This window comes from Triturus cristatus, chromosome 8, assembly GCF_964204655.1.
Source record: "Triturus cristatus chromosome 8, aTriCri1.1, whole genome shotgun sequence".
Classification (NCBI taxonomy): domain Eukaryota; kingdom Metazoa; phylum Chordata; class Amphibia; order Caudata; family Salamandridae; genus Triturus; species Triturus cristatus.
The window spans coordinates 455,944,956-455,964,595 of NC_140591.1; the positions used below are offsets into that span (position 1 = coordinate 455,944,956).

General features: G+C 45.4%; 1 protein-coding gene across 1 annotated transcript in view; it reads left to right on the forward strand.

Moving 5' to 3' along the window:
- The window catches only part of RB1 (RB transcriptional corepressor 1), a 1,278,597-nt gene that overhangs the window by 200,197 nt on the left and 1,058,760 nt on the right, over positions 1-19,640 (forward strand). Inside the window, exon 8 of the mRNA XM_085621884.1 lies at positions 4,971-5,116. Within this exon, the coding sequence (XP_085478010.1) occupies positions 4,971-5,116 (146 nt within the window). The remainder of the gene's footprint in view (positions 1-4,970; positions 5,117-19,640) is intronic.

The following is a 19,640-nucleotide window of genomic DNA, read 5'->3' on the forward strand; positions in this document are numbered from 1 at the left end:
GGGGTGCTGCGAGCGCCAAACATTGCGTGACCCACAGTCTGCCAGCCAGGACAGCCCCTCAGGGAAAAAGGCCCCAGCATGCCCAATCCTTGGCCCAGAGCGATCCTGCGTCACGTCCATGACTATGTTGAATTCTCCTACCACCAAAATTGCCTGATCAGGGGAGTAAAGTACCTTAGCAAGTGCGTCAATTATAAAGTTCTCCCGTTGTTCGTTGGGAGCGTAGAGTGAGGCTTTCATGAAATGACATGTGCCTATTTGCACCCGGATGGCCCGCAAGCGACCCTTGATCTCAAAAATTGTGCCGAAGACCCCCTACCCCCCCCCCCCCCCCCCCCCCCCCCCTTCCCCGATGACCAGAATTGTAATGGGAATCTCCTGGTGTGCTTTCTTTGAATGTCTTGTGCAAACAAGTGCATTTCTTGAAGCAGACAAATATCACCTTAAAGTATCGCTGACTTCTAAGTGAGGTTGTTTAGGCCTTTCACATTAAGACTAAGTTATTTTATCTCCATTATCCAAAGTGTGGAGAGGGCTAAGCAGATGTAAGCAGGAGATACGTGTGGTTAGTTGTGAGGTGTATGGGAGCCAGACATTTCGGGTGAGATCATAATGGTCCAAAGGTGTGTCTTCTTGCACAGATGCAGTCAGTCAGAAGGGGAACCCCCAAACAATATCCCTAAGTCCCAAAAGAGAATAAGAAAAAAGGATAAACATATAGTCCATAGGGTCCTTCATGAGTTGGAAGTCCAAGTCCGTCGGGTCTGCCAGGGCGCAGTGATCCAACAAAAAACAGTATAATTAGGCACCCCCGCCCCTACCCCCAGAATAATCTCCCTTCTACAAATGTACAGCACCTCATGAGGGGGGGGTCAACATCAGGTTTGCTTTTGCTGTAGATTTGAAAAATGAGGCGGAATGGATGGCTCCAGGATTAGGCAATTCCCAGGGAGCGAAGCTGGCAGGTGACTGGGCGGAACTCTTTCCTTTTCTGCAGGGTAGATGCTGCTATATATCGTGTGAGCGGCCTCGAAATTGCGTTTGCTGGTCAGATCTGGTAGCCTTAAGAATCACTTCCTTTTCGGTGAAATTGTGGACACAGACCAGGATGTCAGCTGGTGGCCGAGTAGATGCTCTAAGGGGGGTGGAGGGGGGGCGACTCTATGGCATTGGTCTAACTTGATGCTGCTCGGCGCATTGTTCTCAAGAATGCTACCGAATAGGGCCTGGACATAGCCCTCGAGGACCGTGCCTTCTGCGCCTGAAGGTGCCCCCGAATGCGTATATTGTTCCTTCTCAACCTGTTTTCTAGATCTTCAGAGTGGGCCTGGAGGTCTCTCTGCTGGCCCTGCAAGCGGATGATCTCCTTCTGGGGCGTTTCAATTTCTGCGTCTCTGGTTAAGGAGCTCTCCTCGAAGGCCACCACTCTCTCTTTGTCGATGTCTTGATGCACTTCCCTGAGCACATTGTGAGGTCCTTTTTAACCGTCTGTAGATCTTCCCGCAAGGATGCGAGCAACGCCTCTAGGAATTCACGGGTCACCGAACTCTTCGCGCCATCACCTCCTCCCATGTGCTTAGAGTCCTCCGTGGATGACTTCTGCTGGGAATCCACTGTGCCCTTAAGCAGGATGTCTTTCATAGATCGGTCTTTCTTCCCTTTAGCACTAGCCATAGTATCCCTCTACCAGGCCTGAGGGCCAAGGCCAAGAGGTTCGAGGCACTTGGCTGCAACATCGGGCTCCCGGCCCAACCACATTCTAGGGCAGAGCCTGGACCTGTTCAGATCCAGTGAGCACTGTTGGGGTGGGCTTACAGTCGCCGCTCCCCTGTGTCGCTTGTGCAGGGACCGGGTCCCCCAGCGGCATGCTCGTCTCTGTGTTTGCTGCCTCTAAGGCCCTAAGCTCGGCTCAGCTCCAGCAAAAAAGAATGAGGGGCCACAAGAGAATGAAAGCAAGAGAACCATACGGCCACCTGTCTGTATGGGCCAAGAGACACTAAAAAGCTCCTTGGTGGGCCCGAAACATCACAGAGCCAGGGCTGTTCAGGGAGGTCGCAGCTGCTACCTGCTACCTGTTTACATGCTTTTCTCTCTAGTTGGCTTGCTGGAGAAGGAAGGCCACGGGGCAGATGCCTTGCCCAGATCCGGCCGGCCGAAAGAGGCCCCACGTCTCTGCCAACTGTAGGGGATGCCGGTCAGAGAGTCGCTTTGTGGTTCTCGGGTTGCTCCCGGTGTGCTGTGGAGTGGATTTTGTGGAGGTGGTAGGCCCTGGCTTCAAGTCTGGACCAGCAGGCTTCACCTCTGTTTGAGCCTCAGGCGATGGCCCAGGTCTGTCGTCGTTCTCCGCGGCAGGAGAGGGTGCAGGGCAGTGGCGTCATGGCATCTGACCATAATGCGCTCAGTCCAGTGGCTTACAATCCACCCCTTCCCCCCAGGGCCCAAAGAGCGCAGCAGGCTGAGGTGGTGTGGGGGGGGCGGCCACTACGGGTGATGCAGTGCTAAGTGGAGCAGGCTGGGTCGTCCGATCCTGGCACGCGCAAGAAACACTCACAGCCGGAGATCCCAAGTCAGGCCCCTTCCAGGATGTGGACCATTGCGTACTCGACCACACCGCTAGGGGCCTGCGAGGTCCGGGCAGCAGTTGCGGGAGACACCGAGCCGATGCAGGTGTATGCTTCCTCCTGTTTCCGGTTATCGCAAGCCTCCTGGGTGGTGGTTCTGCTCCGTCCCAGTTGACGCTCGTGTGTGTATCGGGCCCGTGCACGATGCAGACCGCCGTGCGCTTCAGGCCTCTAATCCCTCCAGGAGACCCCCAATCGGGCACCATCAGGCCCCCGGGTGATCAGCACTTGCCCCCGATGTCGTGCGCTCCCCCCGGATGTGATATCAACCAGGGGAGTGCAATAAAGTGTGCCTTGGATCTGGCAGGGACGGAGCGCCAGCAAAGCACGCCTGCTTACTCCGCCATCTTGGCCACGCCCCAAATTGTGCACTTTTAAACAAAAGAAAATTGGTTGTAATACACTCTCTCTAGCCATCACAAATAAATCACTGTTTTCTGTTATGGTTACTCCTCCAAGGGTAAAAGGCAGTTGCATGAAGAGACAAACAATAGATAAGAAAGCCGGAAACAAGATAGGGGAGGAAAGAAAGGGAAAAATAAAAAACGGGGAAGGGCACACAAGTAGCTGAATTGGTCATTTGTGAAGGAGCAAATGCAACTGCGAAATGTTGCCAGGCAGTGGTGACCGGAGTCTGGTAAAAGTACTACACATGGAATTAATCTGGTCACCCAGATAAACCCCTTGCTCTTGCTACCCGAGCTTCCAGGTGCTTTTCCTCCACATCCTTCGGCCCGCCTGTAGTTGCACTCAGTCGCATTGTCCGAAACCTGCTGCACCTTTTCAAAGGCTTGATCCCCTTCAAGATCTGTCAGTTATAAAATGCTGCCCATGTGTATGTATGTGTGTGTGCGCGAGACCTTTGATGCATAGTGATTTGAAAGTACATAAAGTAGGATAATCAACATGTCAATGGCAGATGTTAGGTCTGGATGTATGAGGATTGGTGATTGTGATGAGCAGTAGTGCTATATTTGGTTGTGTGTGAAAGTGCTTTTTCATTTCAACACCTGCAGGGCCTGGAAGCTCAAAAAGAAAGACCTGGGTAAGTGGTTCAAGCATAACTAAATTATCAAGCAGTTAAAAAAAAAATTGAGGTTATAGTTGAATAGAGAAGTTAGACAGTTATGGGTCTTGGAGACCAGAGAAAGGCTTAATGGTATGTGGACAGATGGAATATGTAAAGTGCAGGAAGGATTTGTAGATTTAATTATTAGGATGTGTTTAGCTGGTGATGTGATGACATGCAAGAGTGTGGCTGAGTAAAGGTGGAGTGTGGGTAGGTGTATAAAGGAGGGTGATATGGTGCAGTGAGTAGCGCAGAAAAAATGTGCCTTCATTTCTTTGGGGAGATATATTCAAAATCCTCAGATGGTAAAGATGTGTGTAGGTTGAGTGAGGGTGGGTGTTAATGGTTGATAGAAATTGAGTTTTAATGGGGTAATTACGTGAGGTCTTAGAAGTTTAGGGACTTGTGCATTTTTTTAGGGTGGTAGATAGTATTTTCAGAGCTTGTTATGATATACTATTTGTGCCTTTAGTACACTGATATTGATTTTCAGGGTGTGAACGTTAAGTGATATACAGAGTTGAGAACGTGAGGTAGTAGGGGAGAATGTGCTCAAAGGGCATTGCCATTCAAAGGCTTACTACAAAGTGGTAATGAGTACATCAAATGATGTACTGTTTTGAAGTGAGATGAGTTAATTGTGGAATTGGTCCAGGAATGCTTTGGGATCTGAGGGTGCATTTTCTTGGAGATTGGAATTAGAGGGATGACGTGCCAAGGGATTGTTATTAAAATATTTAGGCTATGAAGGGGGCGGAGGAATGGTGGTAATGGTAAAGGTAGACATCATCGCATTGTCAATGTATTTGGTATTTCCGCTGTCTTGGTTATTAATAAAAAGTGTTTTTAAAAAAAAAAAATAAAAAAAATATTTAAGCCATTGTGATCAGATGAAGCATCACTTGCACGTGGATGCCATTTTGGAAGGCAGCATAAGACCCAGATTAGAACTAACAGAATTACTATAAAGGTAATTGCCTGTTGGCTCCAGTAGGACATAACTACAGTGACAGTGTATATCCCCATACAGACAAACTATAATTGCGTATGTCTTTGTGTATTGTCAGCCAAGATAGCAGACACTTGTACGAAACACTTACACAGCACTTTTCGTACAGTAATCATCATTTTGGGTGTTGCCATTGAGGAGCTAGTGAATGATTTGTCAAAAAAGATACAAAAATGGTTCTATATTAGTTGCCAACTCAAGGAAGACCTAATACGTGAGAATATACTTTTCCAACAATTGTCTTTCTATTTTTGTTTTGCGTCTCAAATAGAATCTGCTATTAGTGGAAAACCAGATAAAACCCCAGAACGGAGTTCTCGGCGAAGTCGGAGTAGAAATACGCATGTGTCAAAGCAAGAGGAGAATGCTGATGTTTTTGAGATCCTTTGCAAGGAAAATGGCTGCAACATTGATGAGGTAACAAAATTGTCTTCTTTTTAACTTGTATTATCAACTCTTCCTGTTTTAGTCAAATTAGACAAATCTTGCTTCAGAATGATTTCATTTGATATAGAGATTCTAGCAAAGAATCACTTTCAACAGTCTATCTTCCTCCCCAGGAATCAAGTAAAAATCTGCGAAAGCAAACAAGAGAGCATGATAAGGAAAGTCTACTAAGTTTTTCAATGTCCTATTAAAAATCAGATTTACCCATAGCCTTACTATTAGCTTGTTGTGTCATAAGTTTGCTTGAAGAGTTTAGGGTTGAATGTATCATATTGAAATGATTTAGTGGAAAACCTTAAATTCGAAATATGAAGATTTCATGTCCATCAGTTGATATTGTAGGTTATTGTTTGATATGTTTTCCTTTTTTACAAATGCCATTGGAGGCGACTAGATACTTTAATAAATATGCTACTGATTAAGATCACTGTTTTGACATTATGAATCCAAAATCTTCCAGCATACTCGGACAAAGTGCAACATTATTGGTCATCATGGCTTATGATTGCATTGATCAAAATACCTAGCAGATTTAATAGGTTATTAGGTTTTGGATCATGACCGTATCTGCCCTTCACTGTGAATTCCCTGGCTCTTTTAATATGTTAAAAACTGCTCTACCCACAGTTTAAGGCCTTTTGAAGGAAGCCCTGTACCCTCCCCCTACATTACCCTCTACTACAAGCCTCTGCTAACTACCACTGTTGTGTGTTCACTGGACTAATGGCTTAGCCTTCTCACATGCACTACTGCCTTGCCTGGAGTATGTGTAGGATGTGGCCTCAGTCTTGCGCAGTGAGTAATGTGCAGAGTGCTTGTACATACTAACTACCTATATATAACACACCTTTTATGTTCTACAAGATACTATGTTGTGTTTTAGCAAAGTAATTAAGAGAGAGGTAAACAAAATACAGTAGAAATAAAAGTAAAAACTAAAGTGAGGCGGTAACAGGAAATCAAGAGTAAAAGGGGACATCATGAGAACCAATTTGATTATTCTTTAGTAGATCTTGTTCTCGAACATGTCTGCATTCCCTTTGTTCTCTTTTTGAATTATGTTGTTTAATCTTCACTTATATTGTTATATAGGGTGGATCACAGACAGATTCCTCTAGAAATTCTTCCAGTGGTCACCAAATGTTCCCAAATAAAACACCAAATTGAAGAAATGTCAAACACCCCAAATAACAAATTGATTGACGATTGACAGACTTTTAGAATACAGAACAATCAAAGGAGTTGCAGGAGCCCTTTTACTTTTTCTACAATTACCATAATTAAAGGACCATACCTGAAAAAAGGAAACAGCAGAACCCAGGGAGCAAAGAAGGTTAACAAAATTGGCGAGTGGTAGAGGAGAAGTAAAAAAAAAAAAAAAAAGTCAAAAGTAATATTTTAAAACAAAAGTAAAACCAAGCACATGCAAAAAAAAGGCCCAGGGATAGGAGCATCTTTAATCAAAGAAAGGAAAACACACAATGAATCAATAAACAATAGCATTAAGACAGCAGTTAGCAGTAATAATTTTCTTTAGAAGTAGCAATAAATGATAAGCATCTAAGCCTATCATAACCGATTCACATCTGAGTTCTCATCTGACATAGTAAGAATAAATCTTTAAAAAAAGTAAAATGGTAACAATAGATACTCCATGGGAATTACGTTACAGAGAAAGTTGTGTTTGGGGAACCCAGGAGAGAATGAATGACTATTGAGCTAAGTTAAGAGCCTTCCAATAAACAAACAATAAATAGAACTGACACAGATCTAGGATGTGCCCTAAGTTTTTATCTATTGTCATGGGGGTGGGGACGAGGTCTCTCATCCTAATGAGGGGAGTCATAGGGTTTTTATCAATGAATGCTGACCATGTGCCCAAAAAGATGTCCATCTTATCCTGTAGTCTGTATATAATCCACTCATAAATAAAGGCGTTTTATACATTCCCACCATCCATTCTTGAATGTATGACAGTTCAGGTGACCATGAATTGCGTCGAACGCATATTTTGGCATTGGCCAATGCTGTCTCCAGTCCAGTCAGCATATAGTATGAGAAGTCAGTGAGGGAATGTCAATCATGTCATGCAGCATGACCAGTTTACTAATCAGGAGTATGTCTGAATCTTTACACAAAATGCTCTCAAACAACTCCCAGTATCTAGACACCGTAGGACATCCCCAGACAAAATGCAGCAGGTCACAACCAGATAGTTTGTGTATCCAGCAGTTGGAATTTCCCAATAAACAGGTTTGTAACAGTTTTTCAGGAGTCCAGTACTAGTCTAGTAGGCTCTTAAAGCGACTGTAATTCATTGTGGACTCTCGCACACCTTTATCCAAGCTCACTACTTATCGATCTCTGTATATTCAACTTGCAGTGTTGCTTACCACTTAACCTTGTAACAGAACTACTGAGGCTTTAGAGTACAATTGGTGTATGAAAGTATCAAACAGCCCCAAAATTGCTCCTTAGTATTGACTCCAGTGTTTTTGATTGGGGACTCTTTTATATCACAACGCATCTTCCCTAGTTTACTCTTTCTACAGTGTTTCAACTGTATATACTTCTGTATTTAATTAGGAGGTCAGTGGAACTAATCCTGCAGTCCTTCAAAGGATCTCAACACACCCTCTTCTAGCATCTGGTCAAGAGTGATAACACTAGCTATTGTCCATGTCTCCAAGTAAGGCACCATTTTATACACACACTAGCATTGTTCCATATGGGTGCTCTATAATGTAGATTAACATCACTCTGTAATATTGTTTAATCCTTCAGTCACACTGTTGCCACTGATTGCACCATGTGGTATTTTGTTATAGAAGTTGGTGTTCTGGAATAACAGTCTAAATGTTGACCTATTCTGCCATTCGCGAGTTCTTTTTCAGTCATGACTCACAGCAGAATACCAGTAGTCTTTGGCTACATATACACGCTTAATGACATGTCATGTTCTGTGTAATACTGTTCAGTGCTGAGTATACTCAGCCCACCCTATCTGATTACGTTATTGATAGGTCCTAAAAGTAACATTTTTATTGTTGGTGGTAACATAATGGAAGCAGGGGCTACTACTGTTTTTATGCCCTGAACTCTGCCTCTTAGTGAGAGATTCATATGTGACCATTCTTTCTTTTCCCTAAGTTATATTGTAGTATGGGTTAACCACTCGCTATTTACAACGCTAAGTTAGCATAACCTCGTCGGCTGTTAGAAAGCCAGCTTGCCGCTTCTGCTGCTTTTGCACGCGACACTGTTGTTACATGTTATTCGTTCGAGAACTGCTGACTCGACTTTGCTTCACATGAGAACCGTCTGTTGTTTAACATCCCTAACAGTGAGCAGTGACCTTGGTCTGTACACCGTGTAAAGAACGAGTCTGGGTCACTAGACGGTGCAGGTTGTTGTGTTCAGGTTGATCGTACCACTTCTTAGCCATAACATACATACAGCTGCCAATACCTGAAAGACGAGTCCTTTAATATTGCAGAGCAGCATGTTTTCTGTTACATTCGAAACGAAGATCTGTTGCAGGAGAGAGCCTAGCTGATCCTGTGATGTGATTCCTCTAAGCTGATCTTTAAGGTATGGGGTCCCCCATGCAAGCCTAAGAGACCTTCTATTAGTCTAATAGTAACCTATTAGTTGCTAGAGAAAGAAGGGTGGTTGCTTTCCACTGTCATTATTATTATCATTGCTCCTTTCATTTTTTATGGTATTGTAACAATGCTGATGGTGCTGATCTTAACCATTTGTCTGCTTGTGTTAGCCAAAGTACTGCATCTTAGGACGCGAGGTTTATAAAATAAACTCTTTAAACTTTACCGTGTCTTTGTTATTCTGTTGTGGACTGATATATAGCTACCAACGGGTATTTCGGATTCCCACCACTCCTGAGAGTATCCAAGTCGCTTGTTCTGGGTTGTCTATACATTGGGACCGCCGAGCTAAATCTCGGATAACGAATGTGACACTAAGCTAGTCGGATAGGGGTTCTTGGTTCTGAGGGGAGTTTCTGGTACACCACAATTCTCTGAGGTCCTGGTTTCCTGCGCATAGTTCTGTGCATAAGCAGAATCCCTGCAACATGGCGCACCTAACGTTTGGTCTTTACATCTGTACCGCCTTTGTAGTGCTTTTATTAGTCCACAACGCCCTCACTCTGGTTTCCGGACAACGGGAGTGACGGCTTAACCTACCTAGGTTTCGACTAAAGGTTCTTTCAAGCTTGATAATTAAAAAGGTTTTCTTTTTCAGACCCCAGTGCTACTGTCGAGCTTGTTGTTGTTCTTCTGTGTGTCCCGATGGCGGTCAATGTTGCCGCGCATAGTCTGGTTCCCCTGACCGCACATTTACGGGTCTATGGGGTTCCTGATGATGGGTTGGCTGTTATTTTTGTGGTAGGTGCTGATGCGGCGTTCCCGTATGAGTGGTTTTACTCTTGGGTGACGTTTGAGGCAGTGGATGCGAACGACCATTTGTTCCACGAATATACTCACACAGCGATGCCTGCAGCCTATGCCCCTTATCGGACACTTGAAATTCCTCTCACTGCCTGGCAGCATACTATTTGGTTTAATGGCGCCCTTCTCCATGCGGTAGCACCGGCGAGAATGGGCCCGTTATCTATTGCAGGGGCCACATGGCCGGTGCTGGCCGGTTATACCCCCCATCCCCGCTACATGACTGTGGCGGTCGCGGAGTTACGAGTGCTACACACTGCCCTGATTACGGTCCATAGGGCGTTAGTGCAGTGCGTGTCTCGCACTGTACAGGTGGGGACACCTGCAGTTGCGGGCCACACGACTGACCATCACGCGGTGGTCATCAGTCCTGTTATGGTTAATGCGGTTGTCAGCGAGCGCTCCCAAAATAGGGATGAATTTCCTTACTGGCTTGCTGAAAAGTTTGATCAAAAGCCCAACTTTCCTAAACAAAGTTGGCGAGCTAAAAAACAAGGGAAGCAGCAAGAGAAACGGAGGTCTCGTTCTGCGTCGCCGGTGCAGATACAAAGTGAACGCACTTATGATTTGCGCGATCGTTCTAATATTAAGTCACCTGATAGATTTCAGGTTCCTGAACAATGCTCTCCTCGTTCTTCACAGGAAACATCGGCTTTTCAATCCGGTGGCGGAGATCGTGGGAAGGGAAGGGGTACTCAAGGTCGTGAGCAGCCCCGTCAGTCTGACGGTGAAAGGCAAGCAGGACGAATCTGCACGTCACATACCCCCGTTTCAGAAGAAAAAAGTTGCTGCTCTGACTGCAAGATATGCCTCAGCTGGTACGGACACAGCTTCTGAACCAGACATAGGCGCTAACGCTGCTAGACAGCGTGGCGGAAGTTACAGTAGTGCGACAAGCGCTGCGTCCATTTCTGGCGGCGACAGCAACTGATACATTTGTAAGTGTTGGAACTGCTGATACTCTCTTGTCTCCCCCTGAACGGATGTTTGAAATTGTCCTTATAATTGAGGGTGACATACAACGTAAAATTAAAGTGGTATTTTGGGATAATCTAACCTCCACCTATGATATCCTTTTGGCGGAGGCAGATTGGCCCCCGGCTTTCGTTTTAGAGGCTCCTAGAGGGGAGGTAGTGATCCTCCCGTCCTTTGGGCATGCAGTGCTACTGGAACATTCTAACAGGTTAGCCGGGAAGTGGGCGCAGGTGCTCGCACCTGCGTTGTACCGTACTCAGGAGGGCTGGGACACATTTTCTCCCAATCATACAATTCCGTTGCGGTCGAAACCCCAGCCACAGCCCCAATTCCCCATGCGTCGCGAGGCTCGATCTCACGTCGCGTCCATCCTTGAACAATTGGCATATCAGTGAGTAATTGAAACATGTGTGTCACCCATGAATAATCCTTTATTCACTGTGACGAAGCCTGACGGATCGTACCGCCTAGTTTTGGATTACCGGCACTTAAATTCACACTGCCGGACATGTGCGGTACAAAATACTCCTAGTTCAGCTCTCGTCGACAGTCTAGTGAGAAAACGGTTTAAAACCACACTTGACATCTCCAATGGCTTTTACAGCCATAATCTGTCCCCTCACAGCTATGAGTGGATGGCGTTTACCTCGAGTGGCAAACAAAAGAAGTTCAAAAGGCTCACGATGGGCTATAAAAATAGCCCCGGGGTCTTTGCTGCTCGTGTGGTCTCTCTCTTGGAGATGATTGACCCGGAAGCATATTCGTATGTAGATGACATCTACCTAACGGACGACGAGTTGCTTCCACACCTTGCTTGCGTGGATAACATAATAACTATGTTTGCAGACTTCGGTTACAAGTTCAACTTTGCGAAGTCCCACATTGCTGAGTTCACAGTGTTGTTCTTGGGGTACGAACTCAATCATGAGGGTCGAGGCTTGGCTCCGCAGTTCCTTGAGAAATGCGCACGCCTTAGTACTCCTACGACACTGAAGAAATTACAATCTTTGCTGGGTTTTCTGAATTTCGGTCGTACCTACATTCCTGATTATGCCCAGCGTATCAAGTCGCTTTATGCCTTGGTACAACCTACTTTTACCAAATCTTGCTGGCTGCCTGAGCATTCGGCTGCATTGCAATCTTTGCAGTTAGATCTTCTTGCTTCAAAATTCTTACAAACTCGTGATAACCACACTAACCTGGTCATTAGATTCGTACCGGGTGCAGTGGGTTTCACCTACTTGACGTTCAATGAGGGCGACACCGTCCCCATTGCATACAAATCTCATCTGTACACTTCGGCTGAGCTGCGCTTCTCCGCTGTCGAAAAAGTACTGACAGCAGTTCAGATGGCGATCCTGAAAGAGCGAGCGCTATCACAGGGGAAGCACATGCTGGTGGTAACACCGTACCCTGCCCTTGAGGCGGTCACTAAAGCCAGTGTACCAAATTCTAAGGCTTTGCATCCAAGGTGGATACAATGGGCAACCTCCTTGAGTTCTTGGAGTATGAATTTGTTCATCCGGCTCCTCTGAGTACCATTGTGTCATTTACACTGATGGGTCTGCGCAACCCGCAACTGGATCAAAGCACGCCTATTCAGCGGCCTGCGCAAATGTGGTGGGTACTTTCGTGAACGGTGAGTTCCAGTCTGATGTCGTGCATACGCAGTCATTGGGTGATTGTACCGCGCAGTTAGCAGAACTGAGAGCTCTGGTGCTTGCACTGGAGTTTGCTGATCCTCGAGTCACCACTCTTATAGTGAGTGACTCGTACTATTGTGTTCAATCATACAACGAGAATCTACACTTTTGGAGTCACAATGACTTTCGTGATTCGAAAGGTAGCACAGTAAAGCACAAAACGCTTTGGGTTCGAGTGGCAGAACTAAAAGAAGGTTTGCCCCTCGTGAATGTAATTCACACTCTTGGTCACCAACGAGTTGGTGTCCTTGCTGTCGGTAACAGTTTGGCTGACGAGGCAGCAAAAACCGTAGTGGCGACCTATTTAGTAGCAGCAGTTACAAGATCCAAAACTAGGATTGATGATGACATCTTGGCAGCTATTGCTGCGTCCGAGACAGGGACGGGCTTTTCGAAAGGATTCCCTTCTCGCTACCATTATCGTTTAAGTCCTGATAACGTCCCGTTAGTGAGGATTAACGACGTTGGTGACAGATTGATTCCCAACGCGGACTGCAGACCATCTCTGATTACAGCTGCCCACGAAGGTGTTGCGTCTGCGCATGCCGGCGTTTCGGCGACTGTATCTCTTTTGCAGCAACGTTACTGGTGGTACGGTTTGTACAAACCAGCGCAAGCTTATGTCCTTTTATGTGACATTTGCCAACAGATTAAACCTTCTTCTGTCGCACGTCCACCACAAACGCAGCTGTATATATCTAATCAACCACTTGCGTGTGTTTATTTAGATCATTGCGGTCCTTTTTCCTCTGATACTGCGTACAAGTACATCTTGGTTGCAGTGGATTCGTGCACACGTTTTCTGTGGGTGTGGCCGCAAAGGAGTACTGATGCCCGGACGGTCATCAAGGATTTGCGCGTCTTTATTGGGAGTTTTGCATGTGGTACCCTTCATTCTGACCAGGGCCCTGCGTTTGCCTCTAGGGCTTACAAAGAAGCCATGAGAAGTTTGGGGGTCCAAGTCAAATTTTCGTCTCCATACCGGCCTGAGGGCAATAGTGTTGTGGAGCGAATGAACCGTGACCTAAAGCAATCTTTGACAGCAAGGGTTTTAGGTACAGGCCGAAGCTGGCTAACCCACTTGTATGACGTGCAACGTGCACTTAATAATCTCCCTAGAAGGTCTCTGGGTGGGCGGACCCCGTACATGATGCTCTTTGGAGTACGAATGTTTGTTCCGGACCTTGAGGGTCTAGACATGGCGGCGGCTGCCGCGCCTTTTGACCTAGATGATCACTGTGCTGTATTGCAGAATCTTCAAGAAGCCAGAGACACTCTAGCAAAAGAACACGTACCCTCTACATGCGAAGCTGAGCTCCAGATTCCGGTAGTCGGCTGGCTACCTCGAGTTGGTGACCTGGTCCGTGAGAAGGTGGAGAACAAGAAGGGGTTTGGCCCCTCTTATCGAGTCCAGGGTACACGTACAGTTATTTTACCCCCACTTCCTGGTCGCAAGGATAACAGGTACATCTCGATTGACAATGTCGAGCTACAGCGGGTGGCCGATTCTCCATAGTATGACACCTTCAGTTTCTTGCCCTTCCATTCTGCGAAATTCTGTTGTGATGCCGCCCTCGAACATCATGCCTGAGGTTGCCGTTGAGATGCATGCAGTTACTGCTCCTTCTATGCCGCCCACTGCTGGTGGTTTGCCTGATGATCCTGAGTATGCTTATCCTGCAGGTGTCCCGTTGCCTCTGTTACATTCGACAGCGATTAACCAGTCACATTCTTCCTTTGACACTGAATCAATGACTTCCACTGCCCCTTCCAAAATTTCTGTATTTTTTGCCTGGTTCAAGAGACATTTTTTGGTGGCACCATGGACCTACATCTGGCTGGTGCTAATATGTATTTTTTTGTTCATGACAATTGGCTTTGTGGTAGTGTTTTTTAAACTTATCAATGGACACTACCTGACTGAAAGATCTACGATTGGATTAATTGATGGAACTTTGGCCCCCCATTCCTCATCACACATTATGAAAAGGGACCAGACTTTGGTGAACATTACTGCCTGGCCTGTGCGTGATGGGATCGCTTGGGATGCTGTTAAATTTCAAATTCATGGACCTACCGAAGTGATTAATGTGCCTAATGTCTTTCGTGTTTCTATGGGTGATGTAGTTAAACAAAATATCCGATCTGATGATTGGGATGTACAAGCAATAGAAGCACTATTTTCTGATCTAAAATATTATGCTGCATTTGATGCTGAAGATTTGTATTTAAATTCTGCTAATTATGGTGAACAATTTTGTTATCAACATTATGGCACACATTTCCTACACAGAGCAAATACCTTTCGTAATTTTGTTAATTACACACAATGGGAACACTGTCCGGCCCCTTATCATGGCAGTTCTGCCACATTAGTGAACAAGTTCACATATTTTTCGGATTTTAGTGTGTCTAAACCAACCTCCTTTTATTTTACAGTGGCGGCTGAGACCGCCTCTAAGGTTAGGTTGACACATACTAAATTATTGTATTCCAAGTCCTTTATGGACGAATTGGCTATCGGAGGCTATGAGCTCTGGAAAGCTACTATCGATCTTAAATCGGTTTGGGGTACTAAACCATGGCAGGTTCAGGGATCAGAAGCTTTGCATCGCGCCTGTCTTATCCCTAACCACATTTTGTTTTTGAATTCATCTATTTTTCAGACAACCTGTTTTGGTTTGGCAACGTCTAAAAAATTTAATTCCCCCACAATCCCGGATCTGGGTGCTTATCCCGGCTGGGGTAATTACACAGATCTTTCCCTTAGTAGGTTGCAGTCCCTCATTTCCAACACCACCTTTAATGTTTCAGCGTTTAATCCTGAAGGGTGGTTGGTATGGCAAACTGGTTCAGATTTCTGTCAACGTCGATTTTTAGCCTTGGCACCAGGGTATACTCAAATCAGGGTAGATCCTCGTTTTGAATCATCACACACTGTAACTACCTACTCTGTGGGTAAGTTATGCCAGTCGTGGCTGCAACATTCTACATTAGCATCTGTTAAACTTCATTTGTCACGGGGGGTGTGGTCTGGCCACGCAGGAAGATGGCCGCCTGACGAGTGAGCTCCGCCGCGGGATGGGTTCTTAACGGAAATATTTTACCCCATATCGGCTTTGGAGTCCTCTTCACGTGCCCTGCGGCTGCCGGAAGGTGGTGGGCACGATTTGAGCGTGTTCCAGAGATGTAACGGCGAAGTCTTCCTGGTGTTGATCGTCTTGACGAGGTTGTGTGGCGCTGCATGTCCGACGCAGCCCGCCTGACGTACTTCCTTCGGCCGCCTCATTTTCCCCCCTGAAGCCGCGCCTCTGTTGCTCATGGAGAGCGCCTGCCCCCTCATGAGGCCGCGCCTTTGTGGTTGCTGAGGAGTGCTCGCTTCCTTATGAGGTCGTGCCTTTCTTGTGGATGTCGAGCGCCCGCCTCCTCATGAGGCCGCGCCTTCGCTGCTGTTGTCAAGCGCCTTCCTCATGAAGTCACGCCTTCGCTATTACTGTTGAATACCTGCCTCCTCATGAAGCCGCGCCTCCTTCAATTTTGTCTGCTGCATTATTCTCCTCAGAAATATTACCTGACAGGAGTCACGGTTCTTGTTATGCTGATGGTCTGCTACTGGTAGGACTAACTCCTTTTACAATTTCGTTGTGGCGCTTATGTCATTCACTTCAGCCAGTCATTCTGCGCCTCACCTTCTGCAAAGTTAGCGTTCCTCTAGCAAGTACAATTCACGATTCGTCACTCAACACTGAACTTCCAAATTTAACTTTTTCACCCTTCTATGTGTGGCCTCACCTTTGTTACAAGTTGCAGTTTTGCGCCCTTCGACTTTGATAACGACTGGTGCTGCATGGAAATGACTCTTTTTAGCGCAATTTGGGTGACTCACATAATGGCGTGCCTTATTTCAATGTTATTATAGAGTTCTCGTTAATCTTTTCAGTCAGGCTGTGTATTCTCTTCTCTGATATGGGCCATGATTCCCCTGTATTTTGCAGTTCTGGTCACTTTGTAAATACAACTGTGGTTACTATTGTCATAAGCGCGCATATGTTGTTTCATCTTATCTCAGTTCTATTTATGCGCCTTTGAGCATCGTGACAGTTACACTATATTCATAAATGTACTAATTCTATGCTTATGGTTTTGGGGATCACTAAGCAGTGATTTCCCCTCCATGTGATGTACTTTTGCATTTTAGTGTCTGGAATTGCGATATGTTATCACCATACACCAACAGCTATTGTATGTCCTGGTACTTCACTGTATTTTTTGTGATCATATATAAGCATTGTCTAACGGCAAGACGCCTTCACGCATTTTCAAAGTTTCCGTCAAATATTCTCCTCAAATGCCTGCTCCTAAGCAAGGAAATAAGTCTTCTAAGCCACTTCTTTTTGCAGAAGCTCTTAAGCAGTCCACCAACATGCCAATAAAAGGTAATGCCTCCTTCCCTTCCGTTTCACCCCCGGCTTCGGCCTCTAATGGGGGGCAGGCGTCGGCGGCAACTCTGCAACGTATTCTGCATGAAATATCTGAGGTTAGTCGTCGATTAGATGACATGAACCTTACAATTACATCATTAGCTGAGGAGACTAAATCAATTAAAACAGAATTCACCAGCTTTCATGCGAAGATTGAATCCCTTGACTCTAGAGTTCAGACAGTGGAGAACCGTTTGGATTCCCTTCCCAACAAAGACCGAGACCTCTTATTCTTCCACAGCAAACTTATTGATTTGGAGGACAGAAGTAGGAGGGACAACGTTCGTTTTTTTGGTTTTCCAGAGCGCATTGAAGGGCAGAGTTCCAGTGCATTTCTGTGTCGTATACTTCCAAAGATGACTGGTATTTCTTTCACTCCACCTCTGGAGATACAGCGGGCTCATAGAATTGGTCCTCCACGTGGTGATCCTGCTGCGCGCCCACGGCCGATCATTGCCTGTTTTCTTCGACATGAACAAACTAGACAATTACTGTCTGCTGCTCGGCTTCAAGGTTCCTTCTCTTTCGAAGGCCACCGCATCCATATGGCAGCCGATTTCTCCAAAGAAACCAATGAGCGGCGGAAGGCCTTTCTCTCCATGCAACCTCAATTACGTCAGTTAGACATCAAGTATGGTCTATTTGAACCTGCACGTTTTTGCGTTACCAAAGATGGAGTCTCTAAGGACTTTTTTGATCCAGAACATCTTCAGCAATTTTTGGACTGCCTTCAACCTCAAGATATGGAGGTTCTCACTACCTCTTCACAGCAAATCCCGTCCCATTCACCCTCTAAGTCTTCTACTCCAATGTCAGATCGTAGCAGGCGCCCTCCCAGTAGCCCTCGACCTCGGGGTAGGGATCTTGAACGACTTCATCGCTCACAAGAGGATAGGAAATCTGCATTACAATCGGTTTCGGCCGCTACATTCCCACAAGACTTGCAAAGAGATAAGTCCCGTTCTCCTTTTAAAACTCCTTCAGATGCGGACTGAATAATTCTTCCTCCTGTGGAAATAGTTATCTCCAGTCCTATTGGCAGTTAACTGTAGACTCCTTTTCCTTGCGAGTCTTGTTTCTATTGTTAATTCATCACTATATTTTTGACATATTTTGCTGTTCTTATAATATTTGATTGCCTTTTTTCATCTCTTTCTCACTCGCTTCTTACCTTATTTCCTTTCCCTTTCACTTTGCCTTCTGTTACTCTTTGCTTTATAATGTTATTCTTTTCTTCCTGTATTTATTGCTCTCCATGTTACAATTTATTGCATATTTTTAACTGGTTTTGCAGTTACTTGGGTGCCTTGGCGCCTAATTGTTTGATTTATAGCTGTATTATTCTTTTTGCTCGCATGCATATTGGTCTAGGCTCTTTTGATATGCGTATGATATGCCTTATGCTCTTAGGTTACCTCACATCTAATTATTGTTAGATTCCTCTTCTTACGTAATGTCGCTTATCAATTTCTATTTTGCTTTTTCTACTTTTCTTCTGTTCTCTTTTACAATGCTCTTCTGGGCTTCCCTTCTATATCATTAACACATTCCTAACTGTTTCTCTCTTTCTGTGGGGTCTTGTCCCACGGCGGCGCTCTAGTGCGCCCAGACCCGCGGGTAACAGTCTACGGTTTCTTGTTCTCTACTTGCTACTATTCAATATTTTATAGTTTTCTCTATTACTGTATTGCTTTTCTAAATCTCATCTCCTTTCTTCATTACTTCTTTTACTGTTTCCTTTATGTATCTCCCCTAAATCAGAGTATCGTTTACACTTATTTTCTTTCTGTTTCCCCCCTTTTTTTGTCATTTCCTTTCCTTTTGTCATTTCCTTTCCTTTTTTTCTTTGTCTGGTTCAACACGTTGTTCTGTGCTTCATTCTCCTGTTTCTGATTTTTGCTCTATTCTAATATGGCACAGGCACATTCTCTTAATGCAATTACTTGGAATGTACATGGCCTCACCCATTACATAAAACGGAAGAAAGTACTCTCCTATCTCCAGACTAAACATGTAGATGTGGCCTTGCTTCAAGAGACCCATTTGGATGCTCTAGAATCAGATAAACTTTGTAGAGACTGGGTGGGCAAGGTTATCCATAGCAGTGTCCAACAAGACGATTCCACAGATGCAGGCCCCCTCCGCAAGTGTGGAGTAGCAATCCTTCTTCGCAAATCCCTTCCGGTCACTGTCTCTAAAACATGGTCCGATGTAAATGGCCGTTATGTATTTGCTAAACTTAAAATTGGAGATTCTCACATTTGTGTAGGGTCTGTTTATGCCCCTACGGGTACCAAAAAAACATTCTTTCTTCAATTATCCCGCCTGCTGCTCGAAATTAATGCATCGCAATATTTGATTGGCGGAGACTGGAATGTAACGCAAGACTCCATTCTAGACAAAACTGGCCCATTAGATAGGGGCAATGCGTCAGACAGAGCTTTGTTAGGGGACATCATATCAGATATTGGATTGGTTGACCATTGGCGTTTCAGCCATCCAACGGATAAGGAATATACTTTCTTTTCATCGGCTCATGGTACATTTTCTCGTCTTGATTATTTCCTCATCTCACATAGCACAGTTCAATTGGTTACAGATTCCTGCATCCTGGAAGCGGCCTTGTCTGATCACTCTCCGGTTCTCCTTTCCCTTGATCTGGGTCTTTCTAGGCCTGGACGTAAGCCCTGGCGAATGAATATCCAACGCCACAGGACTCCTACTGGTAAGTCCCAACTGCAATCACACCTTCAAGATTATCTTTCTACTAATCAGGGGTCTGTGTCCTCCAGCAGGACTCTTTGGGCTGCGGCGAAGGCTACTTTGAGGGGACAATTAATGCGTGATGCAGCAATTGCTAATAAGC